The 23,118-nt window shown below is 40.4% G+C and overlaps 1 protein-coding gene and 1 long non-coding RNA gene across 6 annotated transcripts in view; one reads left to right on the top strand and one right to left on the bottom strand.

Moving 5' to 3' along the window:
• Nucleotides 1–23,118, top strand: part of PHACTR2 (phosphatase and actin regulator 2) — a 198,182-nt gene that overhangs the window by 123,157 nt on the left and 51,907 nt on the right. For 3 of the 5 annotated variants that reach the window (XM_075924329.1, XM_075924328.1, XM_006139329.4), the window contains exons 2-3: nucleotides 13,009–13,176; nucleotides 22,735–22,815. In XM_075924329.1, the coding sequence (XP_075780444.1) occupies nucleotides 13,009–13,176; nucleotides 22,735–22,815 (249 nt within the window). Of the gene's footprint in view, nucleotides 1–13,008; nucleotides 13,177–18,314; nucleotides 18,374–20,935; nucleotides 21,107–22,734; nucleotides 22,816–23,118 lie in introns of those variants that run through there. The other 2 variants (XM_075924331.1, XM_075924332.1) reach the window with 2 other exon arrangements.
• The window catches only part of LOC112544074 (uncharacterized), a 95,263-nt gene continuing 77,531 nt past the window's right edge, over nucleotides 5,387–23,118 (bottom strand). The window contains exons 2-4 of the long non-coding RNA XR_003087394.2: nucleotides 22,713–22,830; nucleotides 17,274–17,362; nucleotides 5,387–5,547 (exon numbers count right to left, since the gene is read on the bottom strand). This is a non-coding gene — a long non-coding RNA (uncharacterized LOC112544074). The remainder of the gene's footprint in view (nucleotides 5,548–17,273; nucleotides 17,363–22,712; nucleotides 22,831–23,118) is intronic.

Here is a 23,118-nt window from a genome sequence, read left to right on the forward strand (position 1 = left end):
TATGACCCTGACAGTCAGGAAGGACCCCTGGCATTTTGGGATGATCATGAGCAGCACCTGTGTTGTGTTGCTAGGCAAGGCATGGACCATTTGGCCTGAGGACCACATCTGAGTATGGACATTGTGTGTCTGGACATTAATGCAGGGGTGTGGGAGGAGGATCAGGGCAGGGGGTTGGGGTGCGTGAGGGGTTTTGGGGATGGGGTGCAGGAAAGGTCTGGGATGCGGGCTCCAGCCAGGCACCACTTACCTCAAGTGTCTCCCAGTCAGCGGCGCAGCAGGAAGACAGGCTCTCCCCTGCCCTGGCTCTGTGCTGTTCCCAGGAGTGGCCAATAGTTCTGGCAGCAGCTCCTGGAGTGGAAGTGCAGATGGTTCCATGAGCTGCCCTCGCCTGCAGGCACTGTCCCCATAGCTCCCAATGGGTATGGTTCCCCATACTTGATCAGTTGGAGCTCCAGGCATGGTGCCTGTTGGCAAGGGCAGCATGCAGAGCCTTCTCTGCCCATACCCTGAGCCACTGTGCCCTGTACCACATCTGGGAGTGGCACAGGGCCACAGCAGGCAGGGAGCCTGGTTTATTCCCACTGTGCAACCAAACTGGTCATCTTCAAGGCTAGATCAAAAGCTCTGAGTGGACGGATATGGCCCATGGGCTGTAGTTTGCCTGCCTCTGTACTAGGAGACGCTCAGTTGACATACTCATTTCAGTATTTTTAAACTAATTTCTGCATATTGTATTTCTCATGTGGTCTTTTCAGGTTTCTTTGAACTACAGGGAATAGGAAGTCCAAACTTAGGCAAATTACATATTTTAACTATTACGTGTTTTTTTTTCTCTTGGAAGACCAAACCAGTATGAGGGTCTCAGTTCTTTCCTATATTTCTTTGCTTTAGTGCTAGATGTTTTGACAGGCCATTGAAATGTTTCCACTGTATTATGTGCAGCTGGAAGGTAATTTTGGAACTAGCTTGAGAAATGGGAATGGATCCAAAGGCTTCCATGTGATACACTTGACTGGGTCTCATTTTATCAACTGTAAAACATGTTTCACTTACTTCGGAAATGTTTTTTGTTCCTGTTTATTTTAGCACAAAAATAGGGTGGCCGCATACTTATTTCAAATTATTTTCACACTCCTGTTAGCTCTGCTGAGAATTTCTGTCATTTGTCAGTTGCTAAAAGTATTTTCCATAAATTAATCCTTATTGATTTTTCTCTAATGTTGGAATATAGCAAGAAATATCAGTGTAAGAAAATATTTCTGGTTTTGTTGTATTTTCAGATGTGGCACTGAAATATACAGTATCTTCATAAAAATCAACAAGATAATTAAATGTAAAGATATTGTTAGGCTGAATCTAAGATTTTTCTCTCTTTTTGTCCCCCCACCAATATATTAGAAAACTTTATTAGTGCATTTCAATGTGAATATCATTTCCTGATAACTGGCATGATGAACAGTAACTTTCAGCCTTCCGTTAAACAAAGCAGTTTGGTTGTGGTTTCATTTATGCAGCAAGTTTTTTTTTCTTTTGTTTCCACCCCCTTTTCTCCATTTAGTGGTTGGTTCGGTTGGTTGGTTGGTTGGTTTCTTACTGTTCAGTTTTTTCAGTCAAATTTAGGATCTGTCTTGACATTTATTACATCTGGAAAACTTTACTTTCTGGAAGCTTTCCATCTGCCTTTTTAAAAAACAAAACAAATCATTGAAGGAAGGAAAGGAAAGGAAACAATTTACTGTGAACCTAACTTTGCTCTTTTCTAACCTGAGCCAACTGGGTTCCAGTCAGAGAGCAGGTAACAGGTGGAAATTATTAATTTTCAGCTAATTTGGATTCTAAAGTCTGTATTCTGGGAACAATAAGCTTTTAATCGTGCCTTATGAAAGAAGCCAAAAAGGGCAGAAGTTGAACAGTTGATTGAAGAGAGAGTAAGTGATGAAGATGTAGGACAATCTGATGCTCTAATGAAGACAGCATGGTGCCAGAATGTGAATAACTAATCTGTAATAGGTTGGTATGTGCAAGTATTACAAATATGAAACCAAATCTGGAGGTGCATTGTATTCAGTCCTAGGCAACCTCCTCCTCGTCTCAATTGGGTTTTGCCTATGCCAGGACTGAGTACAAGCCTGAGCAAGGTTGTCAGGGTTTTTCCTCATAACACCTGTTTCTTTGTATGTATGCTTATCATTTTTCAATGTCATCAGTCATGATGCCCTTGTGAGCACCACCAGCACCATGCCACACAAGGTACTTAATATGGAAATTACCTGTGGGGAGAGAGGAAACAAAATACTGTAATATTACTGGTTTCCTGTATCCTTCCTCAAATTTTCCCCTCTTTCCCGAGGATCTCAGGATGATGTGTCTACAAAAAGAACAAGACAAACTGGTCTGATACTGCCTGAAAACATAATAGAAAAAAATCCCAGGCTGGCTCACCAAACAGCCAAGGTGTGCAAAGTGCTCCTTGGTGCAGTCTTCCAAGCCAGTGCAGTAGCTCTTATGCAGTGTCTTCTGTCATTTGCTCTGCATCCTCCAGCCCAGCTTCATTATCTATACTTATCTAGATCCTATTACTATTGTATCAGAGTGTCTCAGAATCTTTAATATATCTATCCTCACACTACCGGTGAGATAGAGAATTGCTGTTATCCAGATGAGTAACAGAGGCACAGAGAGACTCGGTGTAGTTCTTCGCTGCCGAGTTAACTTGAATGATCTACATTCAAATTAGCTGAGCTCACAAGAGACCAGCTACCTTGTGAAACAACAGCTGGCCCATGCAAAGCAATTCTGTTAGTGACATTAGATCGTACTAGCAGCTGACAAGAAATGCTAACTCAAGCTGTACTCTGCACCCCCACCAGCTCTAGTTAAAAGCATCACCACATGAGTTAAGAGATTTTGCGGGGGCAGGACTAGAATTAGGGACAAGCATAAGTTAACTCGTCAGTGAAGACAAATCCTTGGTGACCTACTGAAAGTTGCAGGTGAATTCTGGCAGAGCAGGGAATTGGAACTGGAAATCCCAAGTCCCAGGCTGGCACTGAAACCCCTGGAACATCCAACGTTCTGTTTCCCCCTAGTCACCTGTGCAGAGTAGTGAGCTGAAGACAACTTTTTTGCTTCCAGGCAGCCAGGAAGAAGCTTCCCCACCCTCTGAAAGAAGGATAACCTTTTTTGTTCACATGGACCTTAAATCAGGAGGTGGGAACTTTTTGGGGGTAAGGGTCACTGACCAACAGAAAAATCAGTTGGGAGCCACATGCAAGTAAGAAGCGAAACAAAACAAACAAACCATCGCTAGTCCCCCAGTGAAGATTAAAAAAACTCTCACAGATGTAGCCAACAACTGGGAAGCAGAAATAAAAAGACACTTACCTCACTCCCCTTAAGCTCCAGCGTAACAGGGGAGAGATGAGACACCTTCCCCCTAGCCCTGGATTAATTCTTCTGGAGGCCTGCGGCTAGTAGATTTTGTGGGGGCCCCTCTAGGTTCTAAGATGGGGCCAAAAATGAGGGGTTCATTGTGCAGAAGGGGGCTTCCAGGGAGCGGACTGTGGTGGGGATGTTGGGTCTGGTCAGGAGCTAGGGTGCAGGAGTGAGGTGGGGGTGAAGGTCTGGACAAGGATGTAGGATGCAGAAGTGGGCTGAGGGTGAAGGGTCTGGGCAGAAGGTATGGTGCAGGTGAGGGGTCTGGGCAGAAGGGAGAGTACAGGAGTGAGGTGGGGATGCAGGGTCTGGGCAGAAGGGAAGAGGTGGGAGGACACAGGGATTTGGGGTGCCTACCTGGCATAGCTCCTGGGGGGGGAGGCACAAGTGGCTCTGCACAGCTTTGAATGCTGCAAGGAGTGCTTTCCTGGAGCATGCAGAGCCACTTCTTCCCCATGCCAGGCAGAGCCCATGAGCCAAATCTCTCTTGAAGCTTGCCTTGATTGGACCCATGAGACTGTGGGCTCCCCTCAAATTGGGGAGCCCGCACTGGTGTTCCAGCCACAGCACTCCTCCATATGGCTGGAGCACCGGTGCCAGCTCGCCCTATTGCAGGTGGAGAGAGCCCTGAACTTCATGGGCCAGATCAAGGAAAGCATTTGGCCTGTGGGGTCGTAGCTTTCCAGCCTAGTCTAAACACACTCTTGAGGATAATGAGAAAAATTATGCTTTAGGTGTGGGAGAGAGTAAGGGACAGAGAAAGAGAAAACAGTGGCAAGTCCATGTGGAAGATGGAACCATTATTCAGATTTTGGTCATGCCTATGATGTAGCTTTACATGTGCCCATGCCCTGTACATGTGTGAAAGGCATCTGCCTACAGAATGTTATGGCCATACATAATGTTGTGTCGTCAAAAGGGCCTGGCATATTCCTCAGCCTGAGGGGGTATGAGGATAATGTAAATCTTGTCTGTAATATATTCTGCCCACTTCTTTGGATGCTGTGACTTTTTCTGAGATGTCTGGATGACACCATGGAAACCATATACATCCATAATAGCACTGTCAAGGAATCACAGATTTTCAGTAGATTTTTTCTAAGTGCTTTTGAAACACATATGCATTAGTAAGGGTACTTTGCAGCTCTATGCAGCTGCTTATGAAGGACCAGAATGTGGCTTTTGATTGGAGGTTTAACAAATTTAGACAAATTTGCCTTTTCTGTTATGGAGTTGGACATACTGGAGCAAGATTTCACTTTGCTTTTTACAAAGTGGAGAGGTGTGAATCAGCCATGTGAAACCTTTTCTAGACTTGTGTGTTCATATCACATGCACCAGCTATGGCTATGCTAAGGGGATATATCCACTACCCACTTCTATTATTTTAAAACAGCAATCCAAATTAATCTGAGATAGCCACTACCAACCTGTTGAGCACACTGCTAACAGGCGGTCTAATTAACGTTTTGCAGCATTGGCAGCTCCTTGTGGAAATTGCTGTTCAGCCACCCACGTTAGGACTTTTAGTTTTTCCCTTCCATTTAATTATAATACAATCAAATACATTTTGTCAAGATACAGTTTCTGTAAGTTAAAACACCAGATGTATGGCAAGGCAAATGCCTACAATGCCAATTCATTGGATTGCTCAGAGGAGCATTACTGTCCATCTATTGAGGATTAGTTGCATTCTTTTTCTTCCCAAGTAAAACAAAAAGAAAAAAAATCTGTTTTTCAATCTTTGTTTTTGTTTAAGGAAAAAAAGATACGCGGTATATAATTTGAGAGTTTTGGTTAACTATCACATTGATATCAAAATTGACTTTTAACTAGAGGCTCAAACATTTTACCACTCACAGGATTTTTTCCAATAAGCTTTAGAAATAAGCAGTTTTATTTACACTGTACCAAGTCCAGGAGTTATTGTTCTTGTCAGTGAATTGAGATAACATGCAGCTGCATAAACATGTTGACTCTGCTGGATTTGAGACCATGACGTCAAACTCTGGCACCCTCCTGCAAGGCTGCACGTGTGAAGTCATTCCGTCTTCTAATATTCAGATTTGAGATCTGAATATACTTGTGTATCTTTTTTGTAGCATATCCCTTTGGGGAGAGAGTGAGATCAGAGGGTGAGAGAAATACATTCAAAACTAGATCTCTAGCAGATGGGTTTATAAGTATACAAAATAGGTGCAAGGTCCCTTAACATTCTTATTCTGGGGTACAGTCTCCCTTCTGGGGTACAGTCCATCAGCAGTCCTATTCACTGCCTCAGCTTCATGCCCTTCCCTTAGAGCAGGGGTGGGCACAGGACGGCAGTGGATCACCCTGCTGGGCTTTCTCACTATATTTATCTGCATCTTTGGTATGGCTGTTTGCACCTCCCGTGGGCTGCAGATCGCCATTCCTGGTCAATGGGAGCTGTGGGAAGCAGTGCGGACAAAACCACCCCTTTCCACTGTTCCCATTGTCTGAGAACAGCAATCTGCAGTCAACTGGTGCTGGAAGTGCCCGTACCTGCAGAGGAGTAGGTAAATACAGCAGCAGTAGCTCATCGGGGGCTATCCCTGGTGTACTGCATGTGGACGGGTTATTTCCCACTGCTGCCTTATAGGCTGGTGTGAGAACCTGAGTTCACCTTCTTCCCCAAGTTCCAATCCAGGGACCCTCAGCTCTGCAATTCTGGGCTTTCCTTTCTCAGCCCTCACTGCTTCTTCTGTGCATTGGTTCCTATCACTCTTCATTCCCCTTTTCCCTCTAAGTATAACTGCTCCAGGAACCCTCTTCATGAAGAGTGTGACTGCTGCATGTCTTCCTGTAGTCTTTTCTAACAGACCTATCTGTTGCCACTACCTTATAGGCCCTGCCTGTTAACTTCACAAGTAAGTCTCTCCCTGATTAACTGCCTCTAGCCTTTGCAGGCTAATTGGGTCACTTGGTCTAATTCAGCTCTTGGATGGCCAGTGTGGGGTGTACGCACCATCACACCAGGCATGGATGTTTTTTTCATATGTAATGAATGCACCAACTATTTATGTGCATTCCCATTCTTAGCTCCTGTTTTTTAAATGAATTCTTTGATAACGATTGACCTAGCAGAGAAGTATGAGACTAATAGAGTGGGACCAGAAAAAAGGTGTTCCACAAACTACCTTTCTGCAGTAATGCTTAAACAAACAAATGGGAAACTTGAAGGTGCTGTAACAGCCTTTATTCAGAATTGCTTTATTTTCTGTGGACTGAAGTCTTAGTATTAGTGTTAATATTGTTGTTAATAATAATAAATATTTCCTACCACACAGTTTCATTAGTTTAATAACTGCTTTCTAAAGCACCATATCAATACTAAATATTAGCATTACACACTTTTGCTGTAGAATCTCAGAATCCTTAATAGTTAATGTTCACAATGATTTTGTGATCTGTGTAACTCTTATCCCCATTTTACAAATGGATAAATTATTGCAGAAATAGCTTAACTGACACATCCATGGTTACTTAGTCAGTTACATTACCAGAAACAGAATTCAGAAGATCTGATTCCCAATCTTGTGCTCCACTAGGCTATTACGGATGTACCGTATATACTCGAGTATAAGCCGAGTTTTTCAGCACATTTTTTGTGCTGAAAAATGCCCCCCTCGGCTTATACTCGAGTCAGCGTCTCGAGAACTGAGGCGGGTGGGCTCAGCGCGTCTCTGCCGCCGGCCGGGTCTAGCCGCGTGAGCCCGGAGCTCCGACCCCGGTAACCGAGGCGCTCGGGGTGGGGGGCGCTGCCGGGAGCGGGCTGGGCTCCGTGTGTCGGGGGCCGTCGCTGCGCGGGGCGCTCGGAGCCTCTGCCGGCCGCTTGGGTTGCGGGTGCGCCCGCAGGTGCTGCTCGGAGCCAGCGGCCTCGCCCCGGGGCCGCCGGCAGGGAGGCTCGGGGAGCAGCCGAGAGGGGCTCTGGCCTGGGAAAGGTCCGGGCGGGGGCGGCGGGGGCTGAGCTGGTTGGGCCGAGTGTCCGAGCGTCTGTTCCCATGTGTGACTGGTGCTATTGGTATCTATCTTCATTTTTTACATTTACCAGTAGCTGCCTCATTTCCTACCCTAGGCTTATACTCGAGTCAATATTTTTTCCCAGTTCTTTGTGGTAAAATTAGGTGCCTCGGCTTATATTCGGGTCGGCTTATTCTCGAGTATATACGGTAATTGTAATTTGAGATTGTAATACAGTCTCCGTAGATACACAATGAAAAAGTTTTGCTCCTGTAGCTCAACACATATATGTATAATGAAATTTCTATATATTTGTATACTCTTTGCTCACTATTGTCTTGATAATATACTATCTTTGTAGGATTTAATTAAAATGACATCCAAACATGCAATGATGTTAGCCATGTAGCTCAAAGTTCCGTTCATATTAATGTGGAACTGCTATATTAGGCGGAAAAAAAGAGGAATAATAAAAGCAGTGACTCTACAAATTCAGTAGCCTTTTTTGGTAGAAAAATTCTTTGAGTGCGTTGTTTACTGTTGTTAGGTACTTCATTACTCCTGCTTTATATTCCTTTTTAGTGAGCAGTCACCCAAGTTACTAACAACAGATTATAACCAAGGAATTATCAGTTAATTACTAAAATGTGGTTCTGTTCTAAACAGTGAGTATATATATATATATGGCATGGGGTTAACCAATATGTCCCTAAATTATTCCAAATAAAATTGGGCCAGTTTATAAGTAAAAACCTATGTTTGTTTTGTTTTTGTTTTCCTCACTGCTAACACTGCAAATTCATCCCGGTAGCAGATATTAAAGATGAGTTGCACAAACAGCATAGCTGGCTCTCTTATTACCTGGCATGGGAGGTATGCCAAGGATGGAGTGCAGACAGAGTATTTCTACGCCTTGGCTGCTGGAGTGGCCTGTAGGGACTGTTAGCTCTGAGGTGCAGGTTTAAGTGACCTCTGAGGCTGCTCTCATGTGTGCTGGCAGGCCCATGCTCAGGGAGGTGCATTATTTCCCTTATTGGTTCCTATAGCTAGCTCATCACCAATGAAGGGGTGAATCAGGCTTTTAGTTGATCTTTAACAATTTGACATTTTAACCAATCTTAACAAAATAGAAAATGCTGAGGATGGCAAACTTCAGCATGGAGCACTTTAAAATAGCCAATATGTTTAGAGATTAATGCTATTTGTAATATAGATTTGCTTTGTAAATAATCCTAAATTTTTTGCATTGCTGGGTTGACAGGTCCCTGATAATGTTGTTTTAAATGATGTCTTTCTTATTGCTAAAAGAGATGCCCACATTTAGATGACTGTCACACTCTTTGCACCATTAAAAGTTAACATTTGTCCACTGTAGCTGTTACCCCAACCTTGCAAGTAGATCTACACAGGTAACCCCTAGGTCCATGCACCACCCCATTGTATTTGGTGGGGTTTCATGAGAGCATTTCAGTATGTGCTTACATTCTTTCCTGAATAGAGAAGGATTTAAGCACATTGTTAGGAGTTTTCCTGCATGAGCCGGAAAGAGGCAATTTCCTTGCATTACTGTTATCCAGAAATGAATTTCAGTGAAATAGCATACAAATGCTTAAGTACATCTGGTTTTTCAACAATAAAACTATTTTATAAGTTCCTTTGATTTAAAATGAACTGCCTTTCATTTTCTCCTGCATTCAGTGGAATTTGTCACCTCAGCTTTCAGGTGAAAAATTTGTAGGTGGGATAAACAATTGAAATTATGTCAGACTAAATCCATGCATGTTTTATTGTCAAAAACCATAACATCAGACTTACTAGATGACAGTAATCAAAGCCAAGTGGGTGGCTCTGTGAAATGGCGTTCTTCTTGATGGTATGGGTTAATACCGAAGCCTAGGGTAAATATAGAACTTATCAAACAAACTCTGCCTGAGAATTATGATGTCTGTATTGGTGAAATAGGCCAGAAGTAGGATGAGGCAGCAGACAGGGCACAAAACCCAGCATTAAGGTTATTTGTGGTAAATATTGGCTCAGACTTTGATTTTGTCAATAAATGTTTTCTGATCGAACCCAGTCATTCTTATTTGCATATTTGCCTACCATATTTTGGATTCAACTCCAAAAGCTTAGTGTTAATCTGTTTGTTAATAAGCAGCCTTCATCATGACTGATTGACTTCGTCATCGGTTGGAAATTGGAGCGTGGGCTATAATGGCAGAGAGAAAGGAGGATCAGGGCAAAACTGGAAGGCAAAGTCAAATCAGTATCTTAGATACCTATATACAGATGCGAGAAGTATGGGTAATAAGCAGGAAGAACTGGAAGTGCTAATAAATAAGTACAATTATGACATTGTTGGCATCATAGAAACTTGGTGGGATAATACACATGATTGGAATGTTTGTATAGAAGGGAACAGCTTGCTCAGGAAGGATAGAGAGGGAAAAAAGGGAGGAGGTGTTGCCTTATATATTAAAAATGAACACACTTGGAGTGAGGTGGAGATGAACATAGGAGACGGAAGTGTTGAGAGTCTCTGGGTTAGGCTAAAAGGGATTAAAAACAAGGGTGATGTCATGCTTGGAGACTACTACAGGTCACCTACCCAGGTGGAAAAAGTGGATGAGGCTTTTTTTAAACAACTAACAATATCATCCAAAGCCCAAGATTTGGTGGTGATGGGGGACTTCAGCTATCCAGATATATGTTGGGAAAATAACACAGCGGGGCACAGACTATCCAATAAATTCTTGGACTGCATTGGAGACAACTTTTTATTTCAGAAGATTGAAAAAGCTACCGGGGGGAAGCTGTTCTAGATTTGATCCTAACAAATAGGGAGGAACTGGTTGAGAATTTGAAAGTGGAAGGCTGCTTGGGTGAAAGTGATCATGAAATCATAGAGTTCAGAATTCTAAGGAAGGGTAGAAGGGAGAACAGCAAAATAGAGACAGTGGATTTCAGGAAGGCTGATTTTGGTAAGCTCAGAGAGCTGATAGGCAGCGCTCGCCAAACCACGACGAGCCCTGCTCGCCAGCCGTGCTGTCCGGCAATCTGTGCATGCGCAGATCGTCCGAACCTGGCTCTTCCAGGTTACAATCTGCTCGCCAAAGGCGAGTAGATTGTATTATTTGTGAAGCCCTGCTGATAGGTAAGGTCCCATGGTAATCAAGACTAAGGGGGAAAACAGCTGAGGAGAGTTGGCAGTTTTTCAAATTATTGCATGATCTAAAAATAAAAAAGGAGTCCTATAAAAAATGGAAAGTGTGACAAATTACAAAGGATGAATATAGGCAAACAACACAGGAATACAGGGGTAAGATTAGAAAGGCAAAGGCACAAAATAAGCTCAAACTAGCTACGGGAATAAAGGGAAACAAGAAGACTTTTTATAAATACATTAGAAGCAAGAGGAAGACCAAGGACAGGGTAGGCCCACTGGTCAGTGAGGAGGGAGAAACAGTAACCGGAAATTTGGAAATGGCAGAGATGCTTAATGACTTCTTTGTTTTGGTCTTCACTGAGAAGTCTGAAGGAATGCCTAACATAGTGAATGCTAGTGGGAAGGGGGTAGGTTTAGAAGATAAAATAAAAAAAGAACAAGTTAAAAATCACCTAGAAAAGTTAGATGCCTGCAAGTCACCAGGGGCTGATTAAATGCACCCTAGAATACTTAAGGAGCTGATAGAGGAGGTATCTAAGCCTCTAGCTATCATCTTTGGAAAATCATGGGCGATAGGAGAGATTCCAGAAGACTGGAAAAGGGCAAATATAGTGCCCATTTATAAAAAGGGAAATAAGAACAACCCAGGAAACTACAGACCAGTTAGTTTAACTTCTGTGCCAGGAAAGATAATGGAGCAAGTAATTAAGGAAATCATCTGTAAACACTTGGAAGGTGGCATGGTGATGCGGAACAGCCAGCATGGATTTCTAAAGAACAAATCATGTCAAACCAATCTGATAGCTTTCTTTGATAGGATAACGAGTCTTGTGGATAAGGGAGAAGCGGTGGATGTGGTATACCTAGACTTTAGTAAGGCGTTTGATATGGTCTCGCATGACATTCTTATCAATAAACTAGGCAAATACAACTTAGATGGGGCTATTATAAGGTGGATGCATAACAGGCTGGATAACCATACTCAGAGAGTAGTCATTAACGGTTGTCAATCCTGCTGGAAAAGTATAACAAGTGGGGTTCTGCAGGGGTCTGTTTTGGGACCGGCTCTGTTCAATATCTTCATCAACGATTTAGATATTGGCATAGAAAGTACGCTTATTACGTTTGAAGATGATACCAAGCTGGGAGGGGTTGTGACTAATCTTGAGGATAGGGTCATAATTCAAAATGATCTGGACAAATTGGAGAAATGATCTGAGCGAAACAGGATGACGTTTAATAAAGACAAATGCAAAGTGCTCCACTTAGGAAGGAACAATCAGTTTCACATATACGGAATGGAAAGCGACTGTCTAGAAAGGAGTACGGCAGAAAAGGATCTAGGGGTTATAGTGGACCACAAGCTGAATATGAGTCAGCAGTGTGATATTGTTGCAAAAAAAGCAAACATGATTCTGGGATGCATTAACAGGTGTGTTGTGAGGAAGACACGAGAAGTCATTCTTCTGCTCTACTCTGCGCTAGTTAGGCCTCAGTTGGAGTATTGTGTCCAGTTCTGGGCACTGCATTTCAAGAAGGATATGGAGAAATTGGAGAGGGTCCAGAGAAGAGCAACAAGAATGACTAAAGGTCTAGAGAACATGACTTAAGAAGGAAGGCTAAAAGAATAGGGTTTGTTTAGTTTAGAAAAGAGAAGATTGAGGGGGGACATGATAGTAGTTTTCAGGTATCTACAAGGGTGTCATAAGGAAGAGGGAGAAAACTTGTTCATCTTGGCCTCTGAGGATAGAACAAGAAGCAATGGGCTTAAACTGCAGCAAGGGAGGTTTAGGTTGAACATTAGGAAAAAGTTCCTAACTGTCATGGTAGTCAAACACTGGAATAAATTGCCCAGGGAGGTTGTGGAATCTCCATCTCTGGAGATATTTAAGAGTAGGTTAGATAAATGTCTATCAGGGATGGTCTAGACAGTATTTGGTCCTGCCATGAGGGCAAGGGTCTGGACTCGAGGTCCCTTCCAGTCCTCGTGTTCTATGATTCTATGACAGTCTCCACTGTGAATTACTGACTATCAAGGATATCAAACTAACCTATTTCTGAGTGTCCTATTCCATTGCTAGAATTGTTAATATTAGAGCTAGGAGAAAAACAGATTTATTTTTTCTGCTTAAATTTTAACTATGGAAAATGTTCCAGTTTGCAGTGGAAGATTTGTTTCCCCCAGTGAAATGGTCTGACTAGATTCTCAAGCTACAGGGCAGGGGAAAACACACATTTTTATTGAAAAAAATTTTTGATGCTTTAATCCGAAATAATTTATAATGAAGTTCTGACCAGTTGTAAGTAAGATATTGAATAGTTAAGGAACAAAGGGACTCAAAGCGATGGTTATTTTTAATCTCCTGAAACAATCTTCATCTGGACTCAGCAGAGACGCTATTTTACATTTCTTGTTTATATAGTTGATGGATTGGACAAGGCTTCAATTGCAAATTCTGATGGGCCAACCCCAGGATCCCAAACCCCTCCTTTCAAAAGAAAAGGCAAACTCTCTACCATCGGCAAAATCTTTAAACCTTGGAAATGGCGGAAGAAGAAGGCTAGTGACAAATTCAAAGAAACATCTGCAGGTATGTGTATGGTCATTTGTTAACTGTAAGCATTGCTTTCATAGATTGCTTGATTTTTAAGGCCAGAAGTGACCATTAGATGATGGTAAGCCTTCAAAAGGTGCTCAAGTTTATTAGATGCTAAAGAGACATTGTACATTGTAAAGAGTTTTAGGCCCAATATTTTGCATACCTTCACTGATTCGTACCAGGTGAGGAATAACCTAATTCAAATACTATCGTCAATTCTGTCACTAAGAACTTTTCTAAATAAACAGAAATTGTTTTTTACCACTTCATATTCTTTTGATATAGAAAGTATATGTTTATTGCTGAACATTACACTAGCTACTTTACCTCAGAGAAATTTGGTGTGGACAGGTAAAATATTCCCCCACCAGTTAGTGAGTCTGTATCTAGAGTTTGTTCTGTTGCTGCTTTCAGATAGAACCTGTTATATGTGACCACCAGTCCTCATCAGCAAACAGCTGATTGAATACACATTGTGGATTCAAGTTATACATATAGTTCATAAAAGCAGTCTCAGTTCATAAGTTGTACCTAGACAGGGTCCTCAAACCCTCAAAACTTAACAACACGTGGAGTGTTAGAGGCTCTATTCCCTCCCTCAAATAATAATTTCTCTGTACTTCAGCATATATTTTTCATAAATTCATACTGTCAATTAATCTGTAAAATTAAATCACATTTTTGTATTCTATATTAATGTCTTTCCATGAATCTCAAAACACTTCTGCAAGAATGGAATATCAATTTTCACAACTCTATGCAAGATAGATAAGTGTTATTATTCCTATTTTGCTGATGGGAAAAAATTAGCAAATTTGCTGATTAGAAGTCAAGATCAACATTTTCAATCACCAGCATTTTTATTCTGTCACCTTCTTCAGTTCTTTCTGTCAAGGAGCAAAGAGAAAATACACAGTTTGCTGCATTTTACAGAATGGTTCAGGAATTAAATGTATGGAGTGCTATAAAATTAATTGGATTTATTATTGTTATTGTTATTGTTGTGTTTGTTGTTATTTATTATCCCTACATTTTATGGTCTGCTTTGTTCCTGTTTATTGATTAAATGCTACATATTGAGCCAAACCAAATCTGCTTTTAACTTTATACTCTGAGGGTATGTCTACACTACCCCGCTAGTTCGAACTAGCGGGGGTAATGTAGTCATCCGCAGTTGCAAATGAAGCCTGGGATTTGAATTTCCTGGGCTTCATTTGCATGAAGCCGGCCGGCGCCATTTTTAAATGCCGGCTAGTTCGGACCCCGTGCCGCGCGGCTACACGCGGCATGGACTAGCTAGTTCGGATTAAGCTTCTAATCCGAATTAGCTGTACACCTAATTACAAAATGGCGCCGGCCAGCTTCATGCAAATGAAGCCCGGGAAATTCAAATCCCGGGCTTCATTTGCAACTGCGGATAACTACATTACCCCTGCTAGTTCAAACTAGCGGGGTAGTGTAGACATGCCCTGAGAGACTAAAACAGTATTATAGATGGCTGTGTCTAGACTGGCAAGTTCTTCCGCATTTGCGGAAAAACTTGCCAGCTGCCTATACTGGCCGCTTGAATTTCCGCAAGAACACTGACTAAATCAGTGCTTCTTGCAGAAATACTCTGCTGCTCCCATTTGGGCAAAAGTCCCTTTTGCGCAAAGCTTTTGCGCAAAAGGGCCAGTGTAGACAGCTCAGATTTGTTTTGCGCAAAAAAGCCCCGATCGCGAAAATGGTGATCGGGGCTTTTTTGCGGAAAAGCACGTCTAGATTGGCACGGACGCTTTTCCGCCAAAAGTGCTTTTGCAGAAAAGCGTCCGTGCCAATCTAGACGCTTTTTTCCGCAAATGCTTTTAATGGAAAACTTTTCCGTTAAAAGCATTTGGGGAAAATCATGCCAGTCTAGACACAGCCATTAGGTTTAATTTTTTTTTTTTTGACTCTTCATGATTTCAATTTTTTAACTTTTACAGTACAGAACTCTATTCTGTGTGAAGAACTCACACATACAGGTTATGAGATTTTACATTGAAAAAGTGGCAGTGATACAATGTGGTTGATAATGAAGGAGTATAAACTGTGGATATACTGTATGTTAGCAGATAATTACATGGATATGAGAGCTCTTTTTGGAGAGCTTTGTCAACTGGATCATTGTTATCATGAAACCCATTTTATAAACTTTTTATGCCTTCTTATGAGCTGTGGAAATTAAAGACATGAACAAGGCAATGCTAATGCAAAGATCCCTCTAGCAGGGAATGACAGACATAGGTTGATACTGAAGGAAGTTAGGTTCTGGTACCTACATGAATATAAATCCCTTTCCCTCCATGACAATGTTGGCATTTCTATACTTGACTTTATTAGCCACAACCAAATAGTGCATCTCAGTAAGCATCTCCTGTACTAAATTTCCTCCACTTCCAAAAGGACTTTAAGGTACATAGAATTTTTAAGAAATGGGTCAAGAGTTAACACTTACTTTTTTATCTTGATTTGGTACTTGGCTAAGACTTCCTACTACAAGCCCTTACAATATGCAATTCATGCTAGTGTACAGTATTCAGGCCATTTTTCAGCTGAATGTTTACCCAAAATAATTCTAAAAGCTAAGGTTTTTCTATAGTGTTTAGTTATACAGCTTATAATATTTCAGTGCCTCTCATATTCAACAGAGGAAAAAACTCTCTTATTGTAGAGAATGGAGTTCATATTTTAAACAACTTGTAAAATTTGATTAAATACTTAGTAGACTGGCTAATTGTTTTTATTTTTCCTAGCAAGTACATATATATTCTATCCTAATTAAAGACTAATGGCCTGATTCTTCTCCACTCTATTACATTGATGTTATGACTATGAAATTCTATTTACTTGAAGGGACTTGCACAGCTATGACAGATTTTTTTTTATTAGTACATAAATGTGTATATTTATTTGTAAAGAACAACTGCACAAATTAGGGATCACGTGCATTGTTTCCAATTTTCACAATATTTAAAGTTGCTAAGCCCAAGCACCTGGTGTCATGTTATTATCTGATAATCTTAACTTTCACTTTCAATTTTTTTTTAAGTTACTAGTTTTTTTTTAAGTTGCTGAGAAAAGCTTGAAAAAATGAATCTGAAAGGCTCAATAAAGTAAAAAGTGCCATTCAAAAAAAATGTATTTAATACACTCCATGATTTTCGGAATCTGACTCATGATTTTCGAATGCTTGGGTTTTGCAATACTGCATGTGTACAGCACTGTTCCTTGTGTGTTAAGTTAAGATTCACGAAAAAATGGTATTTATGAACTTTGGAAAATCTGCCCTGAAATATTTAATTTTAAGTAAGAAAGTCTAACGGAAATACACTACCTCATTCTACATGAATAAAATAGTTTATAATATGAATAGAATGTCAATAAGTCTATAAATATAAGGTGGCAAATATAGATCACCTAATGGCCTTATCTTATTGACTATATTCAAGCAAACTCTCATTAGATTTTGTTACAGATTTTCTGAGTAAGGGGTGCAGAATGCAGCACTAAATTATCAAATAGAGTACATCTTTAAATATATATTATACAATCTTCTAGATGTGCTACTGTCTGAAAATATATTTTCATAACACAAAACATATCAAGAAACGAGTTGAATTGAATGAAGGAGAAAATGATGCTGTTATTCTCCCAACATTTGCATACAAAATAAGATCCAGTGCTCAGGCCCCCGGACCAATCACCGAAGATAACTCTGCAGTAAAGAAATATCCTTATCTGATATGGAGTCCATTGTTGAGATGTACTCAGACAAAAGATCTATAGGAATGCATTTTAAATTCTTCAAATATGTTGAACCATTTTTATAGCATTATGTTAAATTTTCAACAAAGTACTTTTCAACAATAGTACTTTTCAACAAAGGTGGGGTTTGAAGTAAAACTCCATGTGGCCTGAATGAATCCCATCACAAGCTGCTTCCCAGAGATACAAAATTCATCCTTATGCCTATTGAAGGAAAATTCCCAGGACAAGCAGAAAAAGTGGCATTTGCTTAGCAGGTGGCTCTTGTTGCCTCACTAATTAATGAAGCTGAAAGACATTACCTTTGGTCTATGATGGAAAAGGACCAGGCACATCACAGGATCAGGGCAGAAGGGTCTTTTCCCCAAACAGCTGGGAGGGGAGATTTTACCTGTGTTTTGGACAGAGACGAGGTAGACGTATTTTACAATTGTGAAGATAGTACCTGGCCTAAGATTGTTAGCAGTCCTGTTTTTAGCTTGTTCTCTTAGGCTACGTCTACACTTCACAGCTATTTCGGAATAAGCTATTCCAGAATAGCTATTCTGAAATAGCTTATTTTGAAATAGCACGTCTAAACTGCAGGTAAGCCTTAAAATTAGTCCGAGGCTTCCCTAATGTAGACATGCTAACTCGATTTAGAGCTCCAGGAGGCATAACTTAGGGGCTATTTCGAAATAGCAGAAGGGGAGCACCTACACATGCCTTATTTCGAAATAGCTATTTTGGAATAGGCATTATTCTTTGTAGAATGCAGTTTACAGAAGTTGGAATAAGCTGTCCGTTATTTCAAAATTATTTCAAAATGACGGAATTGCTGTGTAGACGCTTGGATGGTTATTTCGAAAGAACAGCTGTTATTCCAAAATAACTTTGTTGTGGAGACACACCCTTAAAGTCCTAACAAATAGAGTATCCTGGTAAGTATGTGACCTTTTTTGTCACTAAGAAAACAACATGCCAGAGAGTCTTTCATCTGACTTCACTGGGCTTTGGATCAGACCTTTTGAAATAAGGCCTTGTTAGAGTTTGACCAGGCTGTACCATACAGCTTTTTTTTTTTTTTTCATGTAATTGCATTGTGTTAAGAGCTGAAAAATCTACATAACATATGGCACAAATATTTTAAGATGGAGTAGATATGGAAATATTTGTACTGATGTGGGAATGATGGTTGGAATTTTTCCCTTTAGCAACATATTTTCCATGGTGTGTCTCATAAAAATCCATTCACTGTGAACCCAGTTGTGCACTTTCTGTATAAAGAGCTTTTAAAATAACGTAAAAACAAACAGTGAATGGCATCAACTCAAGCTTTCCCTCTGTTTCTATTTGTTGTAAAGGAAAAGAAGGCAGCATTTTATATCTTGGCATGAGGCAACTGCCACTTCAAAGCCCCATGGTAAGAGTATACGGAATTGGGGCCAGAAACCATTTTAGCTTGATTAGATCAGGATTAAGCCTAGAGAAAAACTCAAAACTAAATCAGAATCAGCTGGGCTCATCTCGGAAAGACCAAAACAAAGTAAAAGTTCTTGAGGCTTATGGTTATTGAATGGCACGAAGCGTGCTTTCTACAATAAATAGAGTTGATTCTTCACCTTTCCATGAAAAGTAAGTCCTATGTTGAATTGGGATAATACAAAAAATACAATAGTCAGTGGAATCCCTTGCACAAATAGGGTTTATTGGGGTGAATGGGGGTGCAGGATTAGACTTACACAAAATATGCTATATTCACACAAATGGTCCATGTAGCCTACTATCTTGTCTTCCACCAGTGGCCAAGCCCAGGTGCCCCAGAGGGAATGAACAGACCAAGTAATCATCAACCCAACCTTTCTGATCTAAGGATGAAGCTCAGGCCTCTTTGAAGTCAGTAGGAGTTTAACCACTGACTTCAGCATGGCCAGAATTTCACTCTACGATTTTTGAGCTTATTGGAGAAGGGTCTCTTGGAACTGAGTTTTTTTGTATCACATTAGCATTTTTTAGCAAGCAAGCACATTGTGCTTACAGTATTGGTTGCACTTCATAACACGGGTATTAGGAACAATGCTGTCTGGTTTACTAGAGCTCCAAACTGAGTTTGCATTTCTGTAAAATCACAAGGATCATGATGACATCATGTAAAAGGCAACTAGAAAAATCTGACATCTAAGGCAGTTCTCATTAGACTTACATGAACATTATCAACAAGGTCAGTTAGACAAGCAAACTGTACTGATTTAGTTACACAGGTCAGTCCTTTCTAAACTGGGACTCTCTGGTCCGACAACATCTTTGGTCTGGCAGGATCATGGATCTTCCTGGACCAGAGAGTCCCAGCAGTTGGGAGTCTGGCAGCAGGAGGAGCAGGGAGCAGGAGCATGTGAGGGGAGGAAAATTGCATAAGGGAAGATAGAAGCAGGGCATACAGGGGCAGGGACCCAGAATGGAAAGACTGAAGCAGGTGGATGGGAATAGAGGGGGAGAGGGGAAAGGTAGAGGGGAATAGGAGCTAGTTGAATAGAAGAGGGGACAGGACAGGACTAGGGTGATGGTACATGCAAAGGGCAGGGACAGAGCCAAAAGCTAGGATAGGAGATAGGGTAGGAGCTGGGGCACAGAGACAGGCGCTAGAGAGAGGTCAAAATGCTTTGTAATCATTAGACCATGCTCCCCTTCTACAGTCTGGACCTGAACCTAGGAGATTTTTTGTCATGACATTTGTTTGCTACCAGCAAATAGCGAAACCCAGTGGGAAAATGCATCCCATCCTGTCTCTAGACTGGAGGTTGGGCCACATAGACATCAGTCTGATACCTCTGTCAGTACTCCCTTAACCCAAATGGCAGAAGTCTATGCAAGGAATCTAAAGGTTCTGACTCTACTGATGAACTATGTGGTTGTCAATATGGTCCCAGATGACAGAACTTCTCGTTTTTTTCACTTTGCATATTTAAACTTAGGAAGTTACATTCAAAAGTATCTCTCAAAATCAGTGGAGTCTTGTGACAGTTTTGGCCTTCTTCTCCCTCATTTTACAGAGGGGGATTATAATGTCAACCTATCTCACTGGGGTGTTGTGCAGGTTACTTCATTTATATTTCTGAAGTGCTCAGATTCTGTGGTGAGATCACCATAAAAATGCCCATGAGGAAATTTATACTTATCAGAGTAGTGTTTGAATGGTGTGGTGTAAACAAGGCCTGGGGGACCACACACTGAATAGTAGGGATTAGAAGAAAAAGAAAGCTTGACCATCAGTGTTCAGCAAGCATTATCCATCCTGTGCAGCAAATGAGGTAGAGATCCTATGGAAAACATAGTATGTGATTGTGTAATTAAAGACTTTGTCTTAATGCATATGCAAAAGAGGGCTACATTAAGACACAAACAAGCTTAGTTCTGTCATTTCTAACACCGTTTTTTAAAATGTAATTATTGTGTTAAGTATAAGTGCATTTACTTTTTGAAAATATTGCATTGTGAAATGTAATGTAACATACAATCTCATATCTATAATATTCCATAAATTATTATTAAGATTTGACCTTAATAGAGGTTGGCATCTCAACACATTAAGGTATCTTAGGTAGACACAATATACCTCTTACACAAGAGTACAGAATGCTGGCCTGATATATTTGTGTGCAACCTTTTTTGTCCATAGGAACAAAATATTAACATGATTTCTAATATGCTTTTCAAGAATCAAATACATTGAAAAAATTATCATGCTGAGGTAACAGTGCTTTTAAAATTACTTTAAAGAAATTACATTATATCAGCTAATACTAGGAATAATGAAGGATCAAGACCTAACACTTTTTCTGTGTGAACTTCCTAGTCCATAAAATGGGGATAATTATATCTAAAGGGTGTGACGAAACTTACATAATGGTAACACAATGATTTGAAAATATAAAGAGTTGCATCCTAATATGAAATGAAGTGTTTATTGGTTCCTTTTATTTTTCAGTTAAAAATATTAATTACCATGTTACTCAGTTGCATTGGAAAAACATAATTATGAGTAAAACCAGTTTATAGATCAAATCCAGTGCCTATTGAAGTCCAAGGAAAGAATGATGTTGCGTTCAAAGGAGATTGGATAAGGCCTATCAACAGATAATGATATTGATATTGACAGGTATAATGCAAAAATGAAGCAGTAAGCATAAATGGTAAGAACTAATGGTACATCTACACTGCGGGGATTTTCCAGGATACTGGAGTACAATGATACATTCAGTGTAGTACTGTCATCATAAATAAACCTTCTTACTATTATTATTAAGATCCCAATCCTTCTACAGTATGGGCAGGAGGACTTTTGCTTCTTTGTCATGTCCCATTGACTTTCATGGTACTCTGCAGAGGCATAAGTGTCCACCAACATACATCTCTTTGCAAGAACTGGGCATTAGCTAGTCACTGCCATGATTTTTGTGAATTCTAAAAGAACTTAAGTCCTATTTTCTAAAGTGACTTAGGCATGTAGGAGCCTAAGTCCTATAGAATTTCAGTAAGATCTAGGCTCCTAAGGATCAGATTTTTCAAAGGTATTTGGGCACCTAAATATGCAGGTAGATATCTAAAATGGGTTTTTCAAAAGTGCCCAGGCACCTAAGTCATTAATTTCAATCTTAGCAGGTACCTAGGTGCTTTTGAAAATTCTAGCAGATGCTATCTGCTTCTTTAGGCATTTAAATACCTTTGAAAATCTGACCATAAGTGCCTGGCATGTTTAAAAATGAAATTTAAGCTTATAAGTTAAGCGCTAAATTTCACTCATGGTCTTTTTCACACTACGCTGTCTGCTGCTAACCAAGATAGCTCCATCAGTTTTTATCCTACACCAGGGCTACTCAACACGCAGCCCACGTGCAGCCCACAGCCCATTTGTTTGCAGCCTGCAGTGCAGTTTGGATTTTATGTGGGGCTCAACACGTGACCTGCATGTGAGAGCCAAAATAAAAAAGTAGTCAATAGAATGGTCATCTATTTATATGTGTTTTAGTGGTTATATTCCTGGACTGTCATTGTTCATGAAAAGTGCTGTCATATGGCTGGAAATCGGGTAAATATTGCATTTTATTAATACTAGCAGAACTCACTTAAATGGGGTCTGCGTGTTGTGTAGTCTTGGCTTAATCTTTGATTTCATGCCCGTCAGTGTGAAAGAAGCTATTTGCATATATTTGTGTATATGTTTGCATGTATATGTAACTATATTTAAGTTGCGGCCCTCGGCATGAGTTGTATCATTGTGGCCCTGGGGCTTCCAAAGTTGAGTAGCCCTGTTCTACACTCTATTTGGGCAGGGTGTTTTGTTTGTGGGCATGTTGCTATCTTTATATGTTTTTATATTATTACAAAGCTATTTATTTTTAATGACTAATACACGTAATTAAAATGTGTATCATGATATTTTTCCCAACCTAAAACATGACTCTGCATTTTTTGTTGTGACAGGAAGCCCAAATTATTGTTTTCTTCCTGTTTAAAACATGTCATATTCATTTATTTTAAAGTTGTTTTCCCCATTCAGTTCGGGCACCACTCATGTTATGCTAAGCAGCATTATTGCTGAGGATATTGGCTACTGTCTGACTAATAAAGAATATTTCTAGAATGTGAGATCTGAAAACATAACCCTCACTTTCAGCAAAATCAAGGAGTGTGCAAAGTGTTGGGTTTTTTATTATTATTATTTATTTATTTTACATTCAGCATCAGAATGGATGTATTCTTACCTGTGCTTTCTCTTTTTCTAAGTGTTGGAAAGGAAGATTTCAACAAGACAAAGCAGAGAGGAGTTGATACGGAAGGGAGTTCTGAAGGAAATGCCTGAGCAAGGTGATGACAACTAACCTAGAATATAGATAATAAACTTTTAGGCATGACATTATTATTATTATTATCACGTTGTTCCAAAACATAGGAATATCAGCTAGCTAGCTTAAAAAAAGGCAGATTTGGTAAAACACTGGCAGCAAGTGGAAGAGGCAGTTTGACCAGATGGCTAGGGCATCAGACCTGGAGTCTGGAGACCTGCAATTTGTTCCTGGTTTTGCTGTTGATTTGCTGTGTGTTCTTAGACAAGTTCATAGAATCATAGAATAATAGGACTGGAAGGGACCTCGAGAGGTCATCGAGTCC

Source organism: Pelodiscus sinensis, chromosome 3 (assembly GCF_049634645.1).
Source record: "Pelodiscus sinensis isolate JC-2024 chromosome 3, ASM4963464v1, whole genome shotgun sequence".
In the NCBI taxonomy this organism is placed as follows: Eukaryota; Metazoa; Chordata; order Testudines; family Trionychidae; genus Pelodiscus; species Pelodiscus sinensis.